At 37.5% G+C, this 21,805-nt stretch overlaps 1 protein-coding gene across 1 annotated transcript in view; it reads right to left on the reverse strand.

Annotated features, from left to right (window-relative positions):
* Positions 1 to 1,035: 1,035 nt before the first annotated feature.
* Positions 1,036 to 21,805, reverse strand: part of LOC103810015 (thyrotropin-releasing hormone-degrading ectoenzyme-like) — a gene marked incomplete at its 5' end in the record, with an annotated part of 65,741 nt that continues 44,971 nt past the window's right edge. The window contains 6 exons of the mRNA XM_009082897.1: positions 1,036 to 1,577; positions 3,498 to 3,579; positions 9,059 to 9,199; positions 9,709 to 9,876; positions 21,016 to 21,123; positions 21,662 to 21,759. Of these exons, the coding sequence (XP_009081145.1) occupies positions 1,434 to 1,577; positions 3,498 to 3,579; positions 9,059 to 9,199; positions 9,709 to 9,876; positions 21,016 to 21,123; positions 21,662 to 21,759 (741 nt within the window). The remainder of the gene's footprint in view (positions 1,578 to 3,497; positions 3,580 to 9,058; positions 9,200 to 9,708; positions 9,877 to 21,015; positions 21,124 to 21,661; positions 21,760 to 21,805) is intronic.

The raw sequence follows: 21,805 nt of genomic DNA on the forward strand, positions 1-21,805 counted from the left end.
CTGTTGCACATCTACATTCTACCTCTGACGCTGCTGCAATCTGTCTCCTGTAAGCTCTCTGTAGTTTTGTGGTGTTTTCTCCACAGTGTAGACATGGGAGAGTATTTGGCCCCCATCAGTTTTATCCTCAACATTTAGCTTCAGTGGTGCAGATAGGCATTGTACAAGTCCACTGTGTCACTGATCTTTCACATTAAGGATTGAGAGGAAACAAACATGATTAAGAAAAACATCACTGATCTACAAAAGTCTATGTGAAATGCAAGGAAAAAGAAAGAAAACTGTGTTCTCAGCATTAGTCAGTACAAGTAAACACAAATACACATCTCACTTTCTCTATGTTTCACTTTTCTATGACGGCATAAATGGTACATCCCATATTTGCAAAAATACTGTCCACACAGAGAATCTGACCTGTCTACCATAATAAATCATGACAGAGGCTGGTCTATCACATGCAAGACAGCCCTCTTGGGTAATTTTGAGTCTTTGCATGCAAGATATTCTCCCTTTTTGCTAATTTAAATTTGAATCTTATGTTTATTTATAATACCTGTACACTATCAGCTACAAAACTTACTACTGCGCAGGCTGGGTGACCCATCATGGGTCACTGCCTTGTAAAATAGCTGAGAAGAGGTGGTTCATGGATTCTGTGAAATCAATGCAATGTTCCTGTCCAACACTGCACCCACTCACAGCTAGAACTACACTGTTTCAATGATCAGTAGTGAACAAATGTACACGATTACAATACAGGAATGATGTCCTTCTCATTTGCTCTCTCTCCTCTCTCCTTGCCCCATTCTCTTTCTCCTCTCCCACAGGAATATGGAGACTGCAGATATGACTGCCAACTCAAAAAATGAGCTGACATCTTTGTGATTATTAAGACACAAGCTGAGTGGTAGATGAACCAGCAGTGAGTGGCAAAGTTGACTTTACATCTCATACTGCCCCAAGCTGGAAGCCTTCTGTGTTTCCTTCTCCTTGCTTTCCTTTAGTTCATTGAAACACTGATTGTCGTAGATAGTCTTTGTGCTTTGTATAATGCCCAAATTTGATGTAACTCGAACTCACATACAAAATGTGGCTGCTATACAAAAGCATGCTAAAATAGAGGCAGGGACAGTACAAGCATGCACAAAATAGTCTTTGAAGGATTTTTTTTGTTTGTTTTTCTCCAACATTTACATGCACCACTTAGTAACGTTTGGTTGTGCACATTGAGGACTGGATTTCACAAGCATTCATGATCTCCCCTTCTGAAAATCTTCTTGATAATTTCACAAGAGCTCAGTGTAAAAACAAAAACCCACAATATAAAAAAAATTCCTTTATCCCTGCAATCTGATCTTGTCTTCATGACTTTAATGTTGAACACTTCTAAAATGTCTCCTCTTTCTCTAGCAGTGTGTCATGTTAAAGACAGATTAGTGTGTCAAGGATTTTCTTAGCCACTGAAATAGATCTTCCTTATAAAGCCTTTGCCACCGCACATTGGCTTCCACTGTTTCCACGGCACGAGAGAAAGAGACAGCAGCTCCCCCTTCATAACTCTTTATAAAGTTCTTTAGCTGGAAATACAAGTTAACAGGTTAAATTTGCAGGAACTAAAGAAAGCAAATACTTCCAGTTCACACAAATAAGTCAAGCATTTAGAACAAACCTTCACAATCACTGTAGAAGCAAATGTATTACCAGGTAGAAAGATTTAATAGGAAATGTAATAAGACAGCAGACTGTCAATTAAATGTGATGCAACTGCTTCACATTGCACTGGAAGATATTGCCATGTCAGTGCTGGATCACATTAATATCATTACCTCCTTCCCTCCTGCAGCTCAGCTGCTGCACTGTGTAGATGGCTGCTCTAAACTTTTATTTCTACCCAAGAAACCAAACTGGAAGCACTGAAATTCCTTCTAATTCAGGTTTATATGCAAATATCCGCAGAAGGCAGACCTGATGCCCTTTGGTTTTATCAAGCTTCACAGCAAGTTTATTTCATTTTGATTTGCAGAACCCTTTTGATGATAGGTAGGTTATTGAAAAAAGGGAGGGATGGTTACAATGTCAAGAGAATGGCAAAATAGCAAGTAGACACTCATTTGACAATTGCTGAATGCCTGCAACAGATTGCTTCCTACATGCAAAAACTTTGATCTTTCTTTCTGCAGATTGCAAAGGTCCCTCTTCTGTTCTTGTGTGTACTCAAATTATATCACCATCACCTGGAAGAAAAGGTCCCTTTTCTGTTCTTGTGTGTGCTCAAATTATATCACCATCACCTGGAATATTACAGCTGATGGCACTGGTGTACTTTGAATTACTGTTAAATCAGAATTGCAAGACTGATCAGCACAGCAGATTGTAGGTTATGTTGACTTGCGTAACCATTTAACTTTTGTTTCCTGGCGACACCAAATTCACCTTGCTTATTATAATCTGACTTACAGCCACATCTCTTTGTGCATGGCCTCAAAACTGAAAAGGCTGATTCTGTAACTGTCTCATTCGCATCACAGTTAAAAGCATGGAAAGTTAAAAGCATGGACAGTTAAAAGCATAGACTTGGAAACTACCAAAATCAGACTTTACCTGATCTCTGTACTTTTTATACCAAAATGTTTACAAGGCCAGTTTCTTTTAGGAAATTATAAACAGGAAACTTGCAAATCCTCTCATGGAGGTGGAAACTAAGAGTACAGAAGGTTTCCTTGCACAGGGCAGACACTCAAATCTGGCTAGCACTGTCATTCCCACCTGGGTAGTTTTGAGGAAAGCAGCTGTGGCTCTTCCTTAAGTTCCTGAGGCTGCTAGACTTGAGTGCAGACAAATGGTTGGATGCAAAATATAACAACACAGAAGAGTTCAAGTAATGATGATTGTACTGCATAAGAATCATTGGATCCATTTGGAGCAATGTTGAGCAGCTGCTAAGCAGGGCATAACACAAGTGCACAACTAACTCAGTCAGGACAGATGTTAAGTTAAAATGAGTAATCTTTTCAATCTAAGTAAGAAGTACTTAGCATTTAGAACAAACTATTGTGGTGTCATTTGGCCAGCACATTCAGTTAACAGCTCTTCTCACATGGAAAATACTGTAAGCGAAAGAAAAATGGAGAATGTACTGGCAGCTTCTACTTTCAACCCTGAGGTTTACAAGGGCTGCCCTCTGCAGCATAAAGTAATGTGGACAGAAATATCTCACCTTTAGTTTCTCCACAAATTGTCAAGAGAAAAAACAAAACTTCATACCCAGCTAAGTCCAAAGAAGCGTCTATGCAATCCCTCTCCTGACACCACCTCTACACACTCAATGTACCTTAGCAATCTGCTCCTCTTCCTTGTGCTGCCCCACTACATGGGCATTTGGGCCTTTGACTCCAATTGAGCAACCAGATTGCCTGGACAACCTTATTATTGTTCCTGTCCCACTCCACGCTTATGACAAATATAGCCTCACATGCTGAAAGTAATTTAAAAATTACCTCTCTTAGCTCTCCTTCAGTATTGAGGAATTCTGTGACCCCACTGACAAGCTTTGAATTCATAAATAATGCTTCTCCATACCTGCAAGGACAAAAAGAAGATGTAACAGAGAGTTACTTCAAGTGCCAGGCCAGCTGAAAATTAGAAAGAAGTCTTCAGTAAGCAAGGAAGAAAGCACGGGACTGATTCTGGGGAATCAAGGGAATAACACTGCAACTGGATAATAGTATTCCAGTGTTTCATGCTAAAAACCTAGACTGAGACCTTCTTCTAGGCTGAAATATTTGTAGTTATTTTAAGTCAGATGCTATTAAGCAGAACTGGCTTAACCACAGACACAGATGAGAGCTCCAGAGGAGAAGAGGAGCAAACTACAAGAACACTTCATGCTTAACAGAACAGCTTTCCCCGTAATTACAGCAAAATACAAGTGCCACGAAGGAGCAGAGCAGCAACTATGGAGAAGCATTCTGAGGAACCCATCTAGCTGTACCATTAAAACAGACTTTTTGAAGTGCTGCAGCCTTCTCTGCATTTTGTATTCATTCACCTCATCTACATTACAAATAGCCTCTTGATAAGTGAACTGAATCGAATTTTCTTGTTCCAGTACCTGATAATTAAAATAAATAATACTGATAGAGAATAATGCTGCTAAAATAATCCCCTGGGCAATGGATGTAGCATCTTCAAAGAACCAACCTGGAATGAAGATTTGAAAGCTTAGGCAAGGAATATTTAAAGGATAGTCAGTAGCAATCAGAATGACCTTCAGCAGACATGGCCATTCAAATCCTCCTGTTCATGTGCTTTTCTACAAGGTTTTTTCAATTCTCCAAATGAAGCATCTACATCACATACAAGACTAACCAGACCACTCCTGAAATTTTACATTTCATGTTGGAATAGTTTGTGGGGTTTGTTGTTTTGTTTGGGGCTTTTTTCAGTCTCTAGTATGAAGAATGTAATTCCACTGGAAACTGGAAGCAAGTCTTTAGTTCAAGTTAGATGTCATTCAGCACAGTAAAAGGCACTTGACAAACAGTTATCCTTATCTGTATCTGCACATATATCCAAAGCAGTATCTAGAGAATCTGAACATGTCTGTTTTTCAGATAGGGAATCCAACCCTCTTGTCTGACATGTGGAAGACTTGACTGCAATTAAGTTTATCTGGGGGAAAAATTCAGTTCATACTCCACTTTTACAAACTGATTTGTAGAAGGAATTCAAAATTCAAAGTGAAATGAACTAGTGCAGTCACAGCTTTCTATTCTGCTTCTATTAATACCAAATTAATTACCTTTAAATGCTTAGGTAATCTAAGCCACAGTTCTTTCAAAGAGGAGAAAGAAGGAGAAAGAAAGAGAGGGATAGCTGAAGTCAGAGGGATAGAAAGATGGAGATAGAAGAGAACTAGGTTCTCTCTGAGAAGACACTGTTTTTGCTATCTTAAGCTTATGTGAAGAGAAACAAACTCAGAGGTATCAAAAATCCCACTCCCTGACCACTAATAACTGAATTATTCATGGGTATTTCAGCAAGTACATCTCTTTTCCCAAAACTTCAGTCATACTGGCATATACAGACATCCAGAGCCAAATGTCTCCTATGGGAAGTATGGATTTCATGGTCTTTTAAGCACGTTTAGGCTTTCTAACAAAGCCCTTTATGATTACAGTCTCAGCTTAGACATAATTGACTGTTTGGAAAACTGGAAGCTCCTCTTGATGGGGTCTTTTGACAAGGTTACCAATCCACTTTAGAGATGCAACCTCATAAAAACAGCTGCAAGGATTTTATTTTTCTTGCAGTCTGTATTGTAGCCACAGTGCAAACAAGAAGTAACAGAATTCCTTGCACTGAAAATTATACTTTTGAGCTTACCTGTGCTGATTACTGCCCATTACACATAGTTGGTAAAAAGTCAGCCATTAATGGCAATTTCTACATGAGCTTGCTGGCAAAAATTCTAGAATTTTCCTTCCAAAACAGTATTTTGCAGGTGTGAAACATAAGAATAAATAGGAAAAGTGTTTGGTCGTGCAAGCGTCAGTTTTCTCATCCTTCAAAGGAAAGCCAACAGCACTGCAGAACCTGGACCTTACACGCCTGAACTGCCTGGACACATCCTGGAGACAGAGGCTCTTTGCCTGCTCCTTTCCTTCTGAGGATGTAAACCTCCACTGCCCCACATCTGTACAGGCTTTTCACTTGTGCAAACCTGAGAGGCAGCATAGTCCATTTAAATGCCTTCCTAAATACTGTCAAATTCCCAAATGCTGACAAACGATTCAGCACTTGAAAATGAAGGAATTCTTAAAGGCAGCTGATGGATTAAATTTTCATACACAGACACAGGTGCACACAGGATGAAAATGCTTTAAGAAACAAAGTAGTGCATGATCAGATAACAGGATTCAAGCATAGTATTTTCAATTCTCTTCTGCAGAATTTTAGTAGTCTAAGTCACAGAGATTTCTCACTAAAGACTTGCTAGGCACCTCAATTTTTAAGTCACCTTTATAAATTATATGAGTGATTTTGAAGACTTTACACATTATCAGTATGTTCTGGACTACACGAGTATGAACATACTATAAAAATATGAAGGGTTAACAATATATTAAACTGCAAGTGTAGCCACATTTTTAACACTTGGTGCTTGATGTAGGCAGGGATAATAATTTCTAATTTTCTGTCTCCAGGGGTGGCATTAATAATATACTGTAAAAATATGAAGGGTTAACAATTAACAATAACAATATTTTTGTGGCAACTCTAATGCCTTGACATGCTGTGTTTTACAGTAAGAGGAAATAGCATTATAATTTAATCCCCCTTAGCTATTTCATATTATTATCTGAAACATCAACACCTCTTACAAAAAATTAAATGGAAAATACCACTGAGATATCACCTTATTAAATTAATGTTTTGTACAAAGTATTTTCATTTAATCAAATTAAATAATAAATTATAATTGTAGAAACAGGATGCCTTGGGACAGAGTATACTTCAATTACAGAACCAAAGAATGCTTGGGGATAGAAGACACCTTAAAGGCCATCCAGTTCCAATCCATCTACCATGGGCAGGGACATCTCTCATTAGACCAGGCTGCTCAAAGCCCCATCTAACAGTGCCTCAACACCCTCACAGTAAATAATTTCTTCCAATTATCTAATCTAAACTTTCCCTCTTTCAGTTTGAAGCCATTCCCCTCTGACCTATCACTACATACCCTTGTGAAAAGTCCCTCTACAGCTTTCCTGTCAGGCCCCTTTAGGTACTGTGAGGTGCTATAAGGTGTCCCCAGAGCCTTCTCTTCCCCAGGCTGAACACTGCCAACTCTCTCAGCCTGTCTTCATAGGAGAGATACTCCAGCCCTTGGATCATCATTGTGGCTGCCCTTGGGACTCACTCCAACAGGTCCATGTCCTCCTAGAACTAGAACTCTACAATAAAGCTTATATTTTTAAAATGTAGTAGTGTGGCAAGCTTAAATCAGAAGCCTAATTTTGCATGCTATCATGTCACTGTTTCACTGAACATTAAGGGACAAGGTGTTAGACTAATTCCACCCTCTCAAAGTCTCATTTAAAAGGTTCTAATCTATGATTACAAAGCAATGTTATTTGCAATATTCATCACATAAGTACATCCTGCATTAACTAATTCATTCCACTACATTGAATCTTTTGGTGACCGATAGAAACTCAATTGGATGTCACTTTTAGAAAAACCAACTGCTGCAATCTTTTGGTGGACCTGACTTGTGTTTGGAGATCAAATTGAATGAAGACAACACAAAGACAGTGTTGGGCAAAAAGACATATTCTCTGTTATTTTCTTATTAAAATAAAAGGGCAATAATAGGTTTTGGATGAGGTGTTGCTGATTGCTAGGAATTCAGCTTACAAAATGATGCATTCCAAGCAAGTGAAACAAATACAATTCAACTTCTAGATGAAGTTAAGCTATTTAAAATAAAAATACATAAAAAATTTGGCATGTGGCAGAGTTTTCTAAATATTGTCTATTTATCTACACAAAGACAATATTGTCTATTTGTCTACACAAGGTTAAGACCTGGTCCACATCTAAAATCACAGACGTTAGCTAGGTTGTCAGATAAACATACTTGATATGACAGGACACAACTACTGCATGTGTGTTTGTAGCAATGCAGATTTGGTAGATTTATGCATAAACTCTACAAATCCCTGGAGGAACCTGAAAATTAATTTGCCCTCTGCACCAGGCTGCATAACAGTAACGTGTCTGCCATCCACTTTCTCTGTGAAAGTCCAGTTTCTGGAATAATCACACACCAGAAGCAGAGAATTTTTAATTTTTTAACTCTTCAGCACTCTTAAAGCTTTTTTGGAAATGGCTTTTAAGAAGTATGCTCCTGCAATATAAACTTCTAAAACCAATTCCAGCTCAAACCTATTTTCCCAGCTGAAATTCTACTAAAAACCCACTATACTATAAAGTATTATCCAAACCAACATGAACATCTTTTTGAATTTTTGTGGAAGTTGCAGTGTCTGAATTTCCTTCACTCTTATTTTGATGTTGTGAAACCCATAGCAAGTTTGTACCTGTATTCATCAGGCCCTGGGATTTAGTTGCTTAAATACAGTATCCTAAATATATAATTTCCATTATTCTGTGGCACACTAGTTGGCTCCTCACAAGTCCATAATGGAACAGATCTTCAATACCTTTTCTGCCAGCACCACAGGAGTGGCCTGGTGTGAGGTGTCTTTAAGAACCTGAACCTCATTGGAGTTGTAGTCCCTTCTAATCTGTCAGTATCAGATGAGTTGCTGTGCAATCTTTCAGGCCCTCAGGCTGTCCTAAAGAACTAAAGAAATTTGCCATTCATTGAATTAATATCAAAATCTTTATCAAAAAGGATTTTAAAATGTTGACTGGGCTTCTGAGTAGGAGCATGTAGCACTTGTTCAAAGAGAAAGAGAACCAGGTGTAAGGAGCAACCCTGTCTCCTTTCTGTTCATCTATTTTTAATTCAAAATGTTGCTCCTCTATTACTTGAAACTCACCTGAAACACAGAGTGGAAAGAAAGGAGATGACACCATATTAGCATCCTTTTGAAAATGGAAGTGTTTCAAAAGGGGTTTGGTGTTTTTTTTCTCACAGTTGAAATAACATTCTTAAAAAGATTATTTTTTCTATCAGACTTCAAATCAGCAAAATTCCACTGGGAACTGCTGCTTTTTATCTATGTAAAAGTAGAACTGCAGCACTTGACATATAGATAGAATTCATTATCATAAGCACAGACACAATACAGTCATATATATAGATGATCGCTAAGAGACAAATGTCTCTACGTATGTGTGTGATAACCCATGAATAAATGCATTTATGACTCATTATGTAGGTATTTCATATTTAGAGACATCTCCATTTATGAATTAAAAGAGAATGGACTAGATTCAGGAACTTAAATGAATACATACATATACAATACTTACATGAATAATATCAAGATGAGAAAATGAAAATAAATCTACTTTTTATCTTTACCTAGCATTTAATATTTTCCATTTTTCTCTGAAAAACTTCCAAGCAAGATCCCTTCCATGTGGATTTCGAGCTACGTGGATTATCACATCAATTGCATCCTGATCCAGGACAACTTCTGAGTTGAGAGACAAATTCAGAAGTCTAGTGGGAGAAACAAGAAAAAAAATCCTATTTAGTTTCACCAACACACAGTCTAACATCAGCATATTAGAGAACTCTCAGAACAAAAAAAAATCACTGCAAAATGGTTTGTTTAAGTCTCCAAGTGAGTTGACTGGCTTATTTGTATGATTCCAAAGACTGGACACATCTTGATGTAAAAGGATTTCAGTAAAAGCTGAGTGGAACTTTATGTGTGCATTTTTATGAAATCTCTAAGATCAGACATAAAGGATATGCTAGCAAACAAATACCACTAATGATTATAGGATTTCAAACATTTCAAATTAACATAGGAAAATTTGGAAGTGAAAAATATAATATGCGCCAAATTTCATATGCATTAATGTAAAAGTGTAAGATGGTTTAAACAGACAGTAAGCATATGCCTGAAAAGCAAAGTTCTTTTATTTAGGCCAAAGCTCAAGTGATATTCCATGAATGTTAAAGTGATTATTGGTAACAGATTCAGATATATAATATTTTTGTACCTGTTGAGCAAGTTTCTGTCATCACTGCAAGTTAAGGCTTCCAATAATATTTTCTTCTCAGACACTGCTGCGGTAGAATGAAATTTCATCCAAATGAACTCCCATACATCTTCATCCATTAGTGAAACTCCTGTACAGTAGACAATGTCTCTCACATTGAGTGGGATTCTACAAAAGAAATCAGTAATAGCATTGTGGCAAATAAGTAGCCTCCTGAAACAGGAGGAGGAACATTTATGAGACTTCAAAGTTAATGTGCGACAGCAATCTTGTTTAGGAAAATTACATTTCAATCTCTTTACTGCCACCAACATCTTCCAGGCCATCCTAAGGACTTTCTAATGGGTCACACATGCTTTCCATTCTTTTCGTAATACTGTCGCATTGTCAGGAGGCTATAAAATAGAGTCATCCAGTTCATCAACACATAATGTGCCACATAACCTACAGGTAACATAAACTCTCCAGATTAGCACGGGATCTTATCACTCTGTTGCTGGGCTCTATGCCAAATCTCCTCTTTTTGCCCTTAGTACTGTTTTAGGACAGGAGCTCATCAGTCAGAAACTCCTCTTTGCTTGTGCTATAAAGTGCTCCATCTTCATATAGCAACATACAAGTAAGGAAGGATGCGCTGTGGCCATGCTACTTAAACATGGCATTGTCAGGAGTGAACAAAATAAAAAGATCTGTTCATTTTTTTCAGCATATTAATACTAGTCAAAAACCAGCTATGCCATATGATACTTGTGAACTGTGATTACTGCTCAATTTATATCAACTCAGACTACATTTTAATGACAGCCTCTTGAAGCCAAATTCAGACCTAGATATATTATTTGCATATGTACCATTTTCTTCTAAAAAGATCTCATCTGGGCTTTCAATTTCCTACCCTGCTTACGTTTCCTATACAAGCATAGAAGCTGAAACATTTGTGAGCTAAAGGGTATTCCTACAGGTAAAGCTAGACATTTCTCAGAAGAATATGTTTCCGATTTTCCATCTCATTGTAATGGAATTTGTACTTCTTACTTGCAAGTCTATCATTAAGCCCTTGTTGTGGTATTTCAAACATTAATGAATAGCAACAGTTTATTTTTCCCCCGTTTAACTTTCTTTCAAAAAGTGGATGCAAAGGAAACTGACTATAACTGATTCTATTGCAGAAAATTAAGGATCCATATTTAAACACATAAAATCAAGACATACCAAAATCAATGGAGCAGGTATTTATGCCTCAAATCTGTCTTGTTATATGATACCTGAATATGAAGAACAACTGACCCAGTCAAGCCTTATTTCAGTGAAGGAAGGGCTTTATATCTTGACACAAACACTAAATCATTTTCTTAGAAGCACTTGTAGTTCTTTCTGAGCTTTGATGGCAGAAATATTATCTTTGGTTTACTGCAAGAGATGTGATTCAGCCATCAGATACTCTGAGGAACTATAAAGTACGTGGAAAGGGTAATACCTTTTTGGTTGATTGTCCCATTCATTTAGGTAGGAACTGTGTACTGGAAGGACTGTAACTCTGTGTTTGGCTAGTATGGTCACAGCAGCAGAGGTACCTAGAAGTGGATGTCTAGGCCCAGAATGGTCAGCATTCCTCACTTGTAAGGTTTACATTTTTCAAAATTACAGTAAAACACATAAATTCAATGGGCTTTCCCAGCTAGTCCATTTTTTTACAGCAGTCTGTAAGCACAGGATCATTTGCATCTCTGGGAAGGAAGGAGGACTTAAGACCAGTGATGGCACTGGTCCCATGACCATAGCCTAGGTGTCACCATGTTCCACGCTAATCAAACTCTACTGACACTAAATTGGTAATAGCATACTGGCAGTGCTGCAACAGATCTATTCAATATCATCCAATCAATTGCTTCAGGTCTGTACCTATAAGCTAAGTCATTAGGGAAATGTGAAAAAAATCAGCCCCTACAAACCAAGACATCACAATAAACAGTGATTTTAAAAGGCTTAGCTTCAGGAACTACAAAATGTATGGCTATGAAATGCTACAAACTACTCCTGTTAGAGGCTTGTAATCGGGACTGTAGGCAGGGGAGTTCTTTTTGTGGAAATAAAAATTGTTTATGAAAATGCAAATATCCCCAAAGTCATTCCTCTTTAACTATTGCCCCAACAGAGAGTCCTCTAGCTGAATTTTCTCCATTTGTGGGGATTTTTGCTTTCTCTCTCATGCAGTTGTTATGGGTGTGTATTTCATCGTTATCTAAATATCCGAAATCTTCCTGGTCTACTGATTTTTTAGTATTATAGCTTCAGGGAAAATGCTGTTCTAAAAATGCAGTTCCAAGGCACTAGAACAGCATGTGAATGTTTGCCCCTTGTATTAACTGAATTGAGTGGATAAAATTTCAGTACTGCTTAGGTAGTAACACTGCAGAATACATCCCCTTGTTATATTAAACATCATCTGGACCTTCAAAGCTGCTCTCATTTTTAAAGAGCTAATATGATTGACGGCTGTATCTCAGAAGAATCAAGATAAATGTTTGAGAGCATCACATTAAATGGCTTCTATTTGAATACTGATCCAATTTATATAACTTCATTTTTCTTGCTTAAGAGATATGATGGTGAGAATGAAATACGTAGTTAGGGAGCTTGTGTTTAAAAAGTAAAAAATCTGGGAAAAAAGCTAAAAATTAAACAGAAAAAAATAATTAAAATTGTGCTGTGCTTTTGCAGGGATTTTTTTTTCGATAAGTGAATTATAAAGCTCTACAATGAACTAAGAATAATCTTCTAAGTTATAATTAATTGGTACATACTTGTTCCTATTTAAAGTATGTTCCAACAATTGAAGATACACTTATAAAATTGGACCATAATTATTTATCTTCTAGGCAAATTGTGTTCTAATTTTTTAAAATGTAAATGCACACAGTTTAGACAGTTCTTTGATTAAGTAACAAATTTAATACCATTTAGGGTACTATTTGACAAAGAAAATTAATCAGAAACTTTATTCTTTATTTTTGCAACAAATTAACACTTAAGCCTATTTTTCCTGATGACTATATTTATAGTCTTGTTTAATAGGTTTCAAGGCTCAGAAAAGAAATAAGAAGAAAGTGTTAGTACTTTGTTGGCATATTTGTAATACAGATTCTATTATATGGAAGAGTACCACACAAAGTTAATTTTTTTAAACTTCAGTCCCAAATCTTATACTCCCATTCCCTATTACAAACTCCAGGAGTCATGCTGCTCGCACCACTGTGCACACAGAGAAGGGCATGATTCTCATCCATAGCACATATCCATTCTAAAGAGGAATGGCAGAATTCCCCTTTGAAAATTGAGGCATAGAGCTTTGATGGGCTTGACATTCAGATGCCTGTCATGCATTGAATTCAGGGGATATTAACTGAGGATGTGGCTACTCAGGGTATCTAGGGCAAAGCTATGCACAGATGCCTGTGCTTTCAAGCTTCAGGTATCATGCAGGTCTCATCATCCCTCAAATGATGGTTACTGCTATTGCTCCTTTCACTTCCTATCACAGATACCCCATGAGCGAACATGCAACTAGAGCACACTCAAGCTCCTCAACACTGATTTTAATGAACGAGCGATAAGTTAAGCATTTCTTTGTGAGGCTAGTCTCTGAGTAGATATGCCTTGCTTTGTCCATTCTGGACAGCTCTTGCAACAAAAATATGGTCCTTTCTGATCAATTGTTTTGCAAAGTTGTGGAGATATTCCTGAATGAGAAAATTGGGGACTACCTAACTCCTAAGGATTGCATATTAATTACTGCTAATCCATAATCACTACATATAGGGTCATTTTACTGTGGTGACACACAGAGGTCAGAAGGTAAAAATGCTACCTGAACTAGCTGCCCCGTAAAGTCCAGTTTTGTCATTTACAAGATTAAGTCCTCTCTCTATTCAGACATACTCCCCAGATGGTCTTTCAGAGAACTAAATCCTTGATTAACTCACGCATTCAACAGTGTTTTCTTCCTCCTTAAACAGTTTTATTGACTTGAGTGCAAGATTCTACTCAAATGTTGTAACAACCTATTAATTAGTTAAATCACTTCAGCAACATTGGCTCACATTAGCTGGCAAACCTCCAGTAACATTTCAAAATGCATGAACAGCTATGCCTGAATTTTTTTCAGTAATTAAAACTTCTAGGGGTTGAGAACACAGAAGAAGGGATTCATTTTATTGTTTTACATTTATCAGACACTCATGTGTGAAAAAAATGAAAATAACTCTCATTTTTTCATGTTTGCTGCTAATGATTTCCAAATATAGCTGGTGGGCATCAAGCCCTTGAAAAAAACCTAGTGCCTCTTCCAAGCAACTAACAAAAATAATTAACCTGTTGGCCATGTTCTCACAAATACTTATGTAGGTGGTTAAACTTCAGTAGATTTATAAGTTGTTGCAAGACTGTAGCACTACTGAGTCCATGTGAAACACAGCAATAAAATTACCTATCTCAAGCAATTACAGAGAGAAATAAGCGAGGAGGAAAAGCAAAGAAAAAAGGCTTTGTTTGGAAAAATATTTGATTTTCTATCACCTAAGCCAGGCTTCACTGAAATTACCTCAATTAATTACTGGTAATTTGTTATTTACCTTTCCATCAGATCTATGGACAGTCATTTACAGACATGTTACAGTCTCCTACACACTCCTGCCATTCTTTTTCCAGTGACATTTCTATTGAGTAGTTAAAGGTGCCTCCAAGTAAGCACACTGCCAATTTAGGTGGATGGATGGACATGAATCCAGTATTCCCTGCAGAAGACATAGAAAATCTGCACAATGAAAAAACGTATGGAGATTCAAGATTTACAAATTAGGCTTGTTGGTTATCACTGTCTTTCAAATTATGGAGGAAGTCATCTTACTTCATTACTTGCACCTTTCTCAATACTGATAAAGAATTAACTAGTGTTTCTAACCATCACAGCAATGTGACAAAAGTCTCTGAAATAGTAAACAGAAGTCACTGGAAAAGTCCATATCCACATTAATACACTTTAAAAGATTATATGAGGTAATTGAGTACTAGGGTGCAATCATCCAAGATCTTGATTAGATTTTTTAGTAACCAAAAGTGGTTAATTTGTAATGCAAAATGACACACAGATGTGTTCTAATTTGAAACCCACAGACTGAACAGGAAAATTCATGGCTTATTCCCTTTTGAGAGATCTCAGGCCCCACCTCAGCACCCCAAGACTACTCAGAACAATCTAGATTATTAAAGACCAGAACATATTTAAGATATCTGTATTTGCATTCAGGACCATCCATCAGTTTCTACTTCTCCTCATTCACAAAGACAAATGCAAACCTCATTAACCCATGGGGTACAGAATGGGTCCAATTCAGTGCAGTAGCCTGCATTCTGCTGCAAACATCATCACAACTCACAGAGTACTCATGATAGGAGATTAATAGTAGAAATAGTAAACATTGCAGTAAACCTACAATCTCCCCAAAGCGATATGAAGCCAAGATCAATCAATTGCATTTGCTGTATGTTTTCTAGGGGTATTGAGGTAATTAATTAAGGCACTTTGTTTCCATTTATAGGACAGCAACCAATAAATAGCAATGGTTACAGTTCTAAAGAAGAAAACAGTAAGAGCAAACTGAGGTGGCTATGACTAGCTGGGGCCTTCCAATGGGTCCACTGACATCTTATAGGAACATTCCCATGTAACCATGTCCGATGCAATACTATCATCTCCCACTGCTCACTGCTGCATGTTAGCAGAAGAATAGCATCACCACAGCCCTACTAACAGAACCAGAGTACAAGCACTCCTTTTTCTGCTGAAGGCAAAATTCAGCAGTCTCAGTTCAAAGCAGCTCTCTCACATATTCACATGTTTAAGTCATCCTGTGTAACTTTGCCTCAAGCAAGCACACATACATAGGTGACAGAAATGTGTAAGTGGCAACCTGTAGCTGATGGATGGTAACAGTAGCAGGAAGATCATGCCTGTACCCACAGAGAGGTTTGCAAAATCCTGTTTGTCTCTATGCATAAACTATGCTTCAAGTTAACATAGTGTGTATTTGCATGTTTCCCGTTGTTACATGTCCTGTTAGGACTTTATAGACTGCTCTCCACACCTTCTTTCTTGAACCTGAGAAATGCACATTTATGCAGCCTATACAAGGCAGGAAGTTTGAAAACGCTAATCCTCTTAGAAACATGTTTTTCTTTCAGAATAGATGCAGTGGAGGTTAAAGGGGTTAACAAGGCTGATTATTAAGCTCAAGCAGGCATTGTATGGTAATTTTGTTAATTTTTTAGGCTGAACCACAATGCTGCTCTATCTAAGGACTGTGAATAATGCATTTCTTCACACATGAAAGCTTCACGGGGATGAGCTCAGTTAAATGAAGGTAGAAGAAAATATCTTAATTTTCAGTCAACAGTAGCTTCTACTGTACAGGAGCATACTGCTGTTGACAGAATCCCAGTAACCTTACATTTTCAGACTACAAGGGAAATTTCAACATGGTTATATGTTTTCTGCTCTGTTTGCATTCTTCTGAACATCAGCATGAAAGTTTCAAGGGTTTCCATTGCTCCAGTACAGGAGCAGCAAATTTAAGAGAGTCAAAATGTTTGTCTTCATATCAACCATCAAGTCAGAAACAAATACAGACTTTCAAACAAAATGTGCTGGACCCATCAGCCATTAAAAAAAGTAAAATTACTTTAATTCATTGATTAAAATGACTGTAAGACACACCTTGAAGTCTAATCTCAGATCTTTAGTGAAGAGAAATAATCACTCTTCTTTTAATAATTGCAAGGATTAAAACATATCAATTCCTGAACCAGTAAAACCAGATGTCTCCTTATAGCCTCTTCTACTTGTGAAGCTATGTGTTTGGTTTGCTCCCTGTAGAGCCAAGTTTCTTTTTCAGTTATGTTCCTTGTTATATCCATTGTGCTTTGCCCTGAATAAGTGGTAGTGAGCAATACCACCTAAATACTATCCTGGTATGCATACTAATTTGCATACTAATCCTGGTATTTCAGGTACTGAAGCCTCTCTCCCTCTGATGAATGCTCTCACCTTTAGGCTGGAGAGCTGTATCATTTCTCTTGCTAATGAAATAAATTCCAGTGGCTGAGCTTCAACTAGAGGAGGAAAGTGTGTGTAGTGTCTTAATACTGTCCCAAACACCTCACAGACAGATCATCAGAACTGCTTTCTGCATGTGGCGGATACAGAACTGAGGTACCAAACTCAAACACAGCAAACTGCTACAAGCACAGCACTAGTGTTTAAACTGGGATTGAAGAGCAGCTTCTCTGCCAGCTGAGTTTGAAAAGAAAAGGAGCAGACCTTTTCCTGCTTTAGTGACACTTTTGCAAGGACCCTATACTCTATGATCATCATTTCTGTATTCGATATAGGTATCTTTCTACCTGTAGTGCTGGACCCCAAAAGGGCCTACTTTTGCTTCAAAATCTCATGTTAAGAGGCTTCTCACTCAGCAGAGTGGCTGCCACCGACTTCATTTACAGATTCCCAAATCCCCTTGTAGGAAGTGTAACTCTGAGCATCTGATTCTGCCCTGGGAGCGAGGCATCTAAAAATGAAGAACTTCAACACCTAAGTCACTTTAGATATTCAAGCCTCCAAAGCCTCTCAGCTGACTTACACTTTCACGCAATGAGGCTAATATTGCAGATCACATGTAAGGTGGTTTTTTTCATTAATTCCATAAGAAAATCTGCAGTGCTAGAGTTGGAAATCTAATGGCTTTTTCAACAGTGATTGAAACATAAACAGGACCTCCGGTTTTATGCTATGAATGACCATTATTTTACTTGGTGAACAGTGGCAAATTATTTGCACAGTAAATAAAGAACATATAATCACTAAGTACAGTGTCTGATTATTATGATTATTTCAATTCCCTACATTGAAGAGTAGATGGTAATTAATTTCTGGACCTACCAGATTAAATATAATTGCTAAAAACCACAGCAACTGTAAGCTGGTAAAACAGAGTTAGATGTTACTGTATTTGTTTATTACCTGACACTTTATCCATAATTAAATGCTAGAAGTAAAACAGAAAAAAACATTTCAAAAGAATTTCTAAAAAGCCATAGAGTAAAAATGGGGATAGAAAATTATTAATCTTAGCATTTCTTCAGTATTATTAATTGCATAATCTCTCTTATGCTTATTTGAACTTTAACTGCAGCAACTGCTATTCAATGAAAACAAACTCCTTTACATGATTTACTGCCTGTGCATTTATGTGGTATTTAATACCACATTTTAATTTAATATTACCCTAATTTTCTATTTATTAGAATCTTGGGACACAAGCCTAATTCCATAGACTCTACTGCTTTGAAGAACTTGTGGTCCTTCCATGTGCTGCTTGTGAATTAGCTCACTAGATGAAACATCTCAACTTCAGAGTAAGTTTTTCTGGGAGGGGATAGGTGGAAAGGTTACAAATTTGCCTTTATTTTTACTCTCATAGTCAAATTCAAATTATATCTGTATCTAAAAATATATCTGAGCTCTCAGGCTCTGTTTTTGTGCTCTGCAAATTCACCAACACCAGGGTTTCTGCAATGCATCAGTCAATCACTTGGTTCTGTTTCAGAAGTGGGAAGGGCAGCACAAGAACTTTTACAGTAGTTTTCAGCAGATACAGCTTTACTCATTGCTAGTAAGGAGTGGAACAGACAAGAAAACATACAGCTTCTGTACTTGTCACCAGCTATTCTCATCAGTTGTCAGAGAAATCTGGAGAAAGATGATTAACATGAGTTTCCCCTTCTTTGTGAGGAAACAAGCTCTGAGGGATTCCTACAGGTTCTATGTGGCTATTTGCAGCAAATTCACAAACAGCTGTTAAGGGCAGTGAACTGAGCAAAACACTTGATTGATGAGAAAGAACACAAAATGGCAACTGTTGGATGTGCTCTCTGCATGTATCTTGTACTTATCTGCTTGCCCTTTGTACTTGAGCTAGCTATTGTCTCTGAAGTGCTAAGAGGCAGAAGCATGACTCAAACACCATACTGGTTAAATTCCAAATGTAGAATCATCACTGTTTTCTTGGTGGAAAAGCAGGGTAAACAGCCTCTCCTTTATTTTCAGATTTCAGTCTGAGTTGGTTTAAACTGAGGAAAGGTGCTATAGGGTACCTCTGATTGAGCAGGGATCTGAACATTCCTGAGAGAACATTGACATATCCCTACAAATGCTGTTACTGTGACACACAAGCTGATTTTATGTCTCCTGAGCTGCTATTACTAGTAGTCTTTGCAATGTTGTTTCAATGTAAGTAGACAGGAAATGAGTCTTGCTCATATATTAGTTAAATTCAGGATGTGAGAGTACTCTGAGAAGAGCAACTGGCAGATTCTGGAGTGGCAGATTGAACAAATCTTACAAACTTAAGAAATAAATAAAGGCACGTCTCCTTTTCAAGTTGTGCCTCTATTTATCAGCTGACTGTCAATCTCTATTCTGTAACTACATTATGTGTTGCAGCTATTTTTCAAAACTGCACAGTTCCTTTAGAGAAATGCACTGCTTTAACTTAGTAGTTCTTCTTTTCCTCTGCCCTGCTGTGGTGCTTTTATCATAATACTCATCATATACTGGCAGCCACAATCTTCTGCTACCAAGAAGAACCCCATTGAAAGGTTAAGGTGAATCTTCAGATGGCTCCTTAAATTTATTCCTTTCCTCTCTTGCTACTAGTAGTAAAGCAGTAAGTTTGTGTTTTGTTGTGGTTTTTTTTCTGATGTGTCCTTCCTCAATCCTGTTGGAAAGTATGAAGACACCAGGTAGGTAGCTTTGCAGGGTGACAGCTTTTTAACACTGAAAAATCTACTGCTGTGCATGCTAATAAGTAATGCTAGGTTTGAGTAACTAATTTTGCAAATGAATATCTGAGTAAATTACTTTTGCAGACTGTTCCCAATGATTCTTTCTCTTTAATTGCCTCTTTGAATCATGTCATACTGATAGTTGCTGCCAATGATAAGAATTCATATAAAATGCTGGGGTATATATTTCATAGTCATAGCTTCAACCTAATTTTTCTTCTGGAAGTTTCAAAGTCTTATAGGAATGCAGTTTCCTTTCATGCTCAGTTCATGGCTGGTTTGAAATGACTCTCAGATACTTATGTAACTGGGAATGCCTATAAAGGATTTTTAAAGATTACAAAGACAGACAGATATTTTAATTGCAAACAAACACCTGATTAGCCAAAGATGTCTTTGAAAAATCCTACATGCTTTTATAGCTATAGAAATCTGATCCTTCTGCAGAGCTAATACAAGACCGGGACTGAAAATGAAAGACTTTTTCTTTGTTATTTGAAAGTAAAATACTTTCCTTTAAACCAAAATTGTACATCATGCAATGTACAAATGGGTATAATACAAATACTTCCACACCCACGTTCCACACAATCAGAAAATCCACCGTTCTTTCTCAAGAAGTTGTGGTCTTAATCTATACTCTGCACTTACCTCATTGTCCGTAGACCACGACATATTTAAAAATTTGTATTTTCAGCAATTTAGTATCTTCTAGACGCTTGCCTTTAAAAGATAAACCTCATACACTATCCATAGCCCATGTTCCCTTGCCTCAGCTGAATACGCATGTGTCTGGGCAGCCTAAATTACGTATTTGTTGTTAAAAACCACTGCAGTGCTACTAATTCTCGAGACATCAGCTATTGTATTATCCTCTCTTTCAAACCTTCCATGAGCTTTCCCATGTATTCTTGAATCACATTAATTACCAAGTCTTCATCCTTAAATACTTCACAACATTTCCCTCAAACACATTGTTACACCTCCTTCCTTACCTCTCAATCCTTCTCCTTCTAATCTCTCTCACTTCTTTAATCACTTAGCACCTTCTGCTCTCTTGTCCTAACACAGGTTCCATGTTTCTCTGCCAATGCAGTGTTCACTCATCTTTCTTCCTTTAAATCCCTCCTTAAAATCCATTTTCTCACCTTCTAGCATGGAATTATTTGACATCAATTTATCAGGAGTGGACAGAGACTACACCCACTCATATATATGTCCATATACTTATGTCCACTCTACCCACTCATATATAAAAATTTTAAATGACAGACAGCAATGTCTGCTTCCTCCCATACCACTCTGCAAAACAGGGCACTGCAGATGGGGGCAGGCAGGACAGGAAGAGTATGCCAGCTGTATTGCATCTCAGTAGGAGATATGCAAGATTCATATTTTAGTTCCGCTTACCGATTCCTATTGCTAGAAATCCAATCCGAGATTAACGTTGCAGCCTGCTGGTGACAGTGCTTGTTACCGAAGCTGCAGGCCAACATGATGACTTCCCGACGCAACTCTCTGTTCAAATTAAAGAAAGCAATGATGAGTGTGTTTGGACATTTACAAAAAGCTATATCTTGTAACAGTGACAGCAACGAGTACGTGTTTGAACATTTACAAAAAGCTGTATCTTGTAACAGTGACAGCAACGAGTAGTTGGGCAACATAACAAACACAATCCGGCTATACAAAGCTCAGTGTCAACTTAATACCTACAGCTGCTGCAACAACTGAAGAAAAGTCATGAACCAAAACCAGCCCCCATTTACACTTATGCACTCTTCCTGACCTCTGTGGTCACATGAGTCCAAGTTCTTAAATATCCAGAGCAGTAAGATATTAAGTCAGGGCCTAGGAGATCATGTTTTCTCAACTTAGGAAAGAAGAATTCATCTCACAGCATCTTTCCGCTCTCCCTCTAACTCAGAAAGGAAAAACAGAAGGGGGACTGAGCTAGGGAATTATGATATGCTGAAGATGACACAAAATTTTAGGAGGGTGCATTATTACAAATATATTCCACAAATAAACAATAAAAAAGGAAATATAACAGTACTCATGTTGGTATGATGCTTGAACAAGTGATTTGTTTAAATTGTTCATTGGCCATCCAAGTTTGAGATACATTGATGCAACTTGTCTTAAAATATACTCCTGAGGGGAAGAAGAAAAACATATTTAGTGTTAATAATGTTTTTTA

This window comes from Acanthisitta chloris, unplaced genomic scaffold (assembly GCF_000695815.1).
Source record: "Acanthisitta chloris isolate BGI_N310 unplaced genomic scaffold, ASM69581v1 scaffold6899, whole genome shotgun sequence".
Lineage (NCBI taxonomy): Eukaryota > Metazoa > Chordata > Aves > Passeriformes > Acanthisittidae > Acanthisitta > Acanthisitta chloris.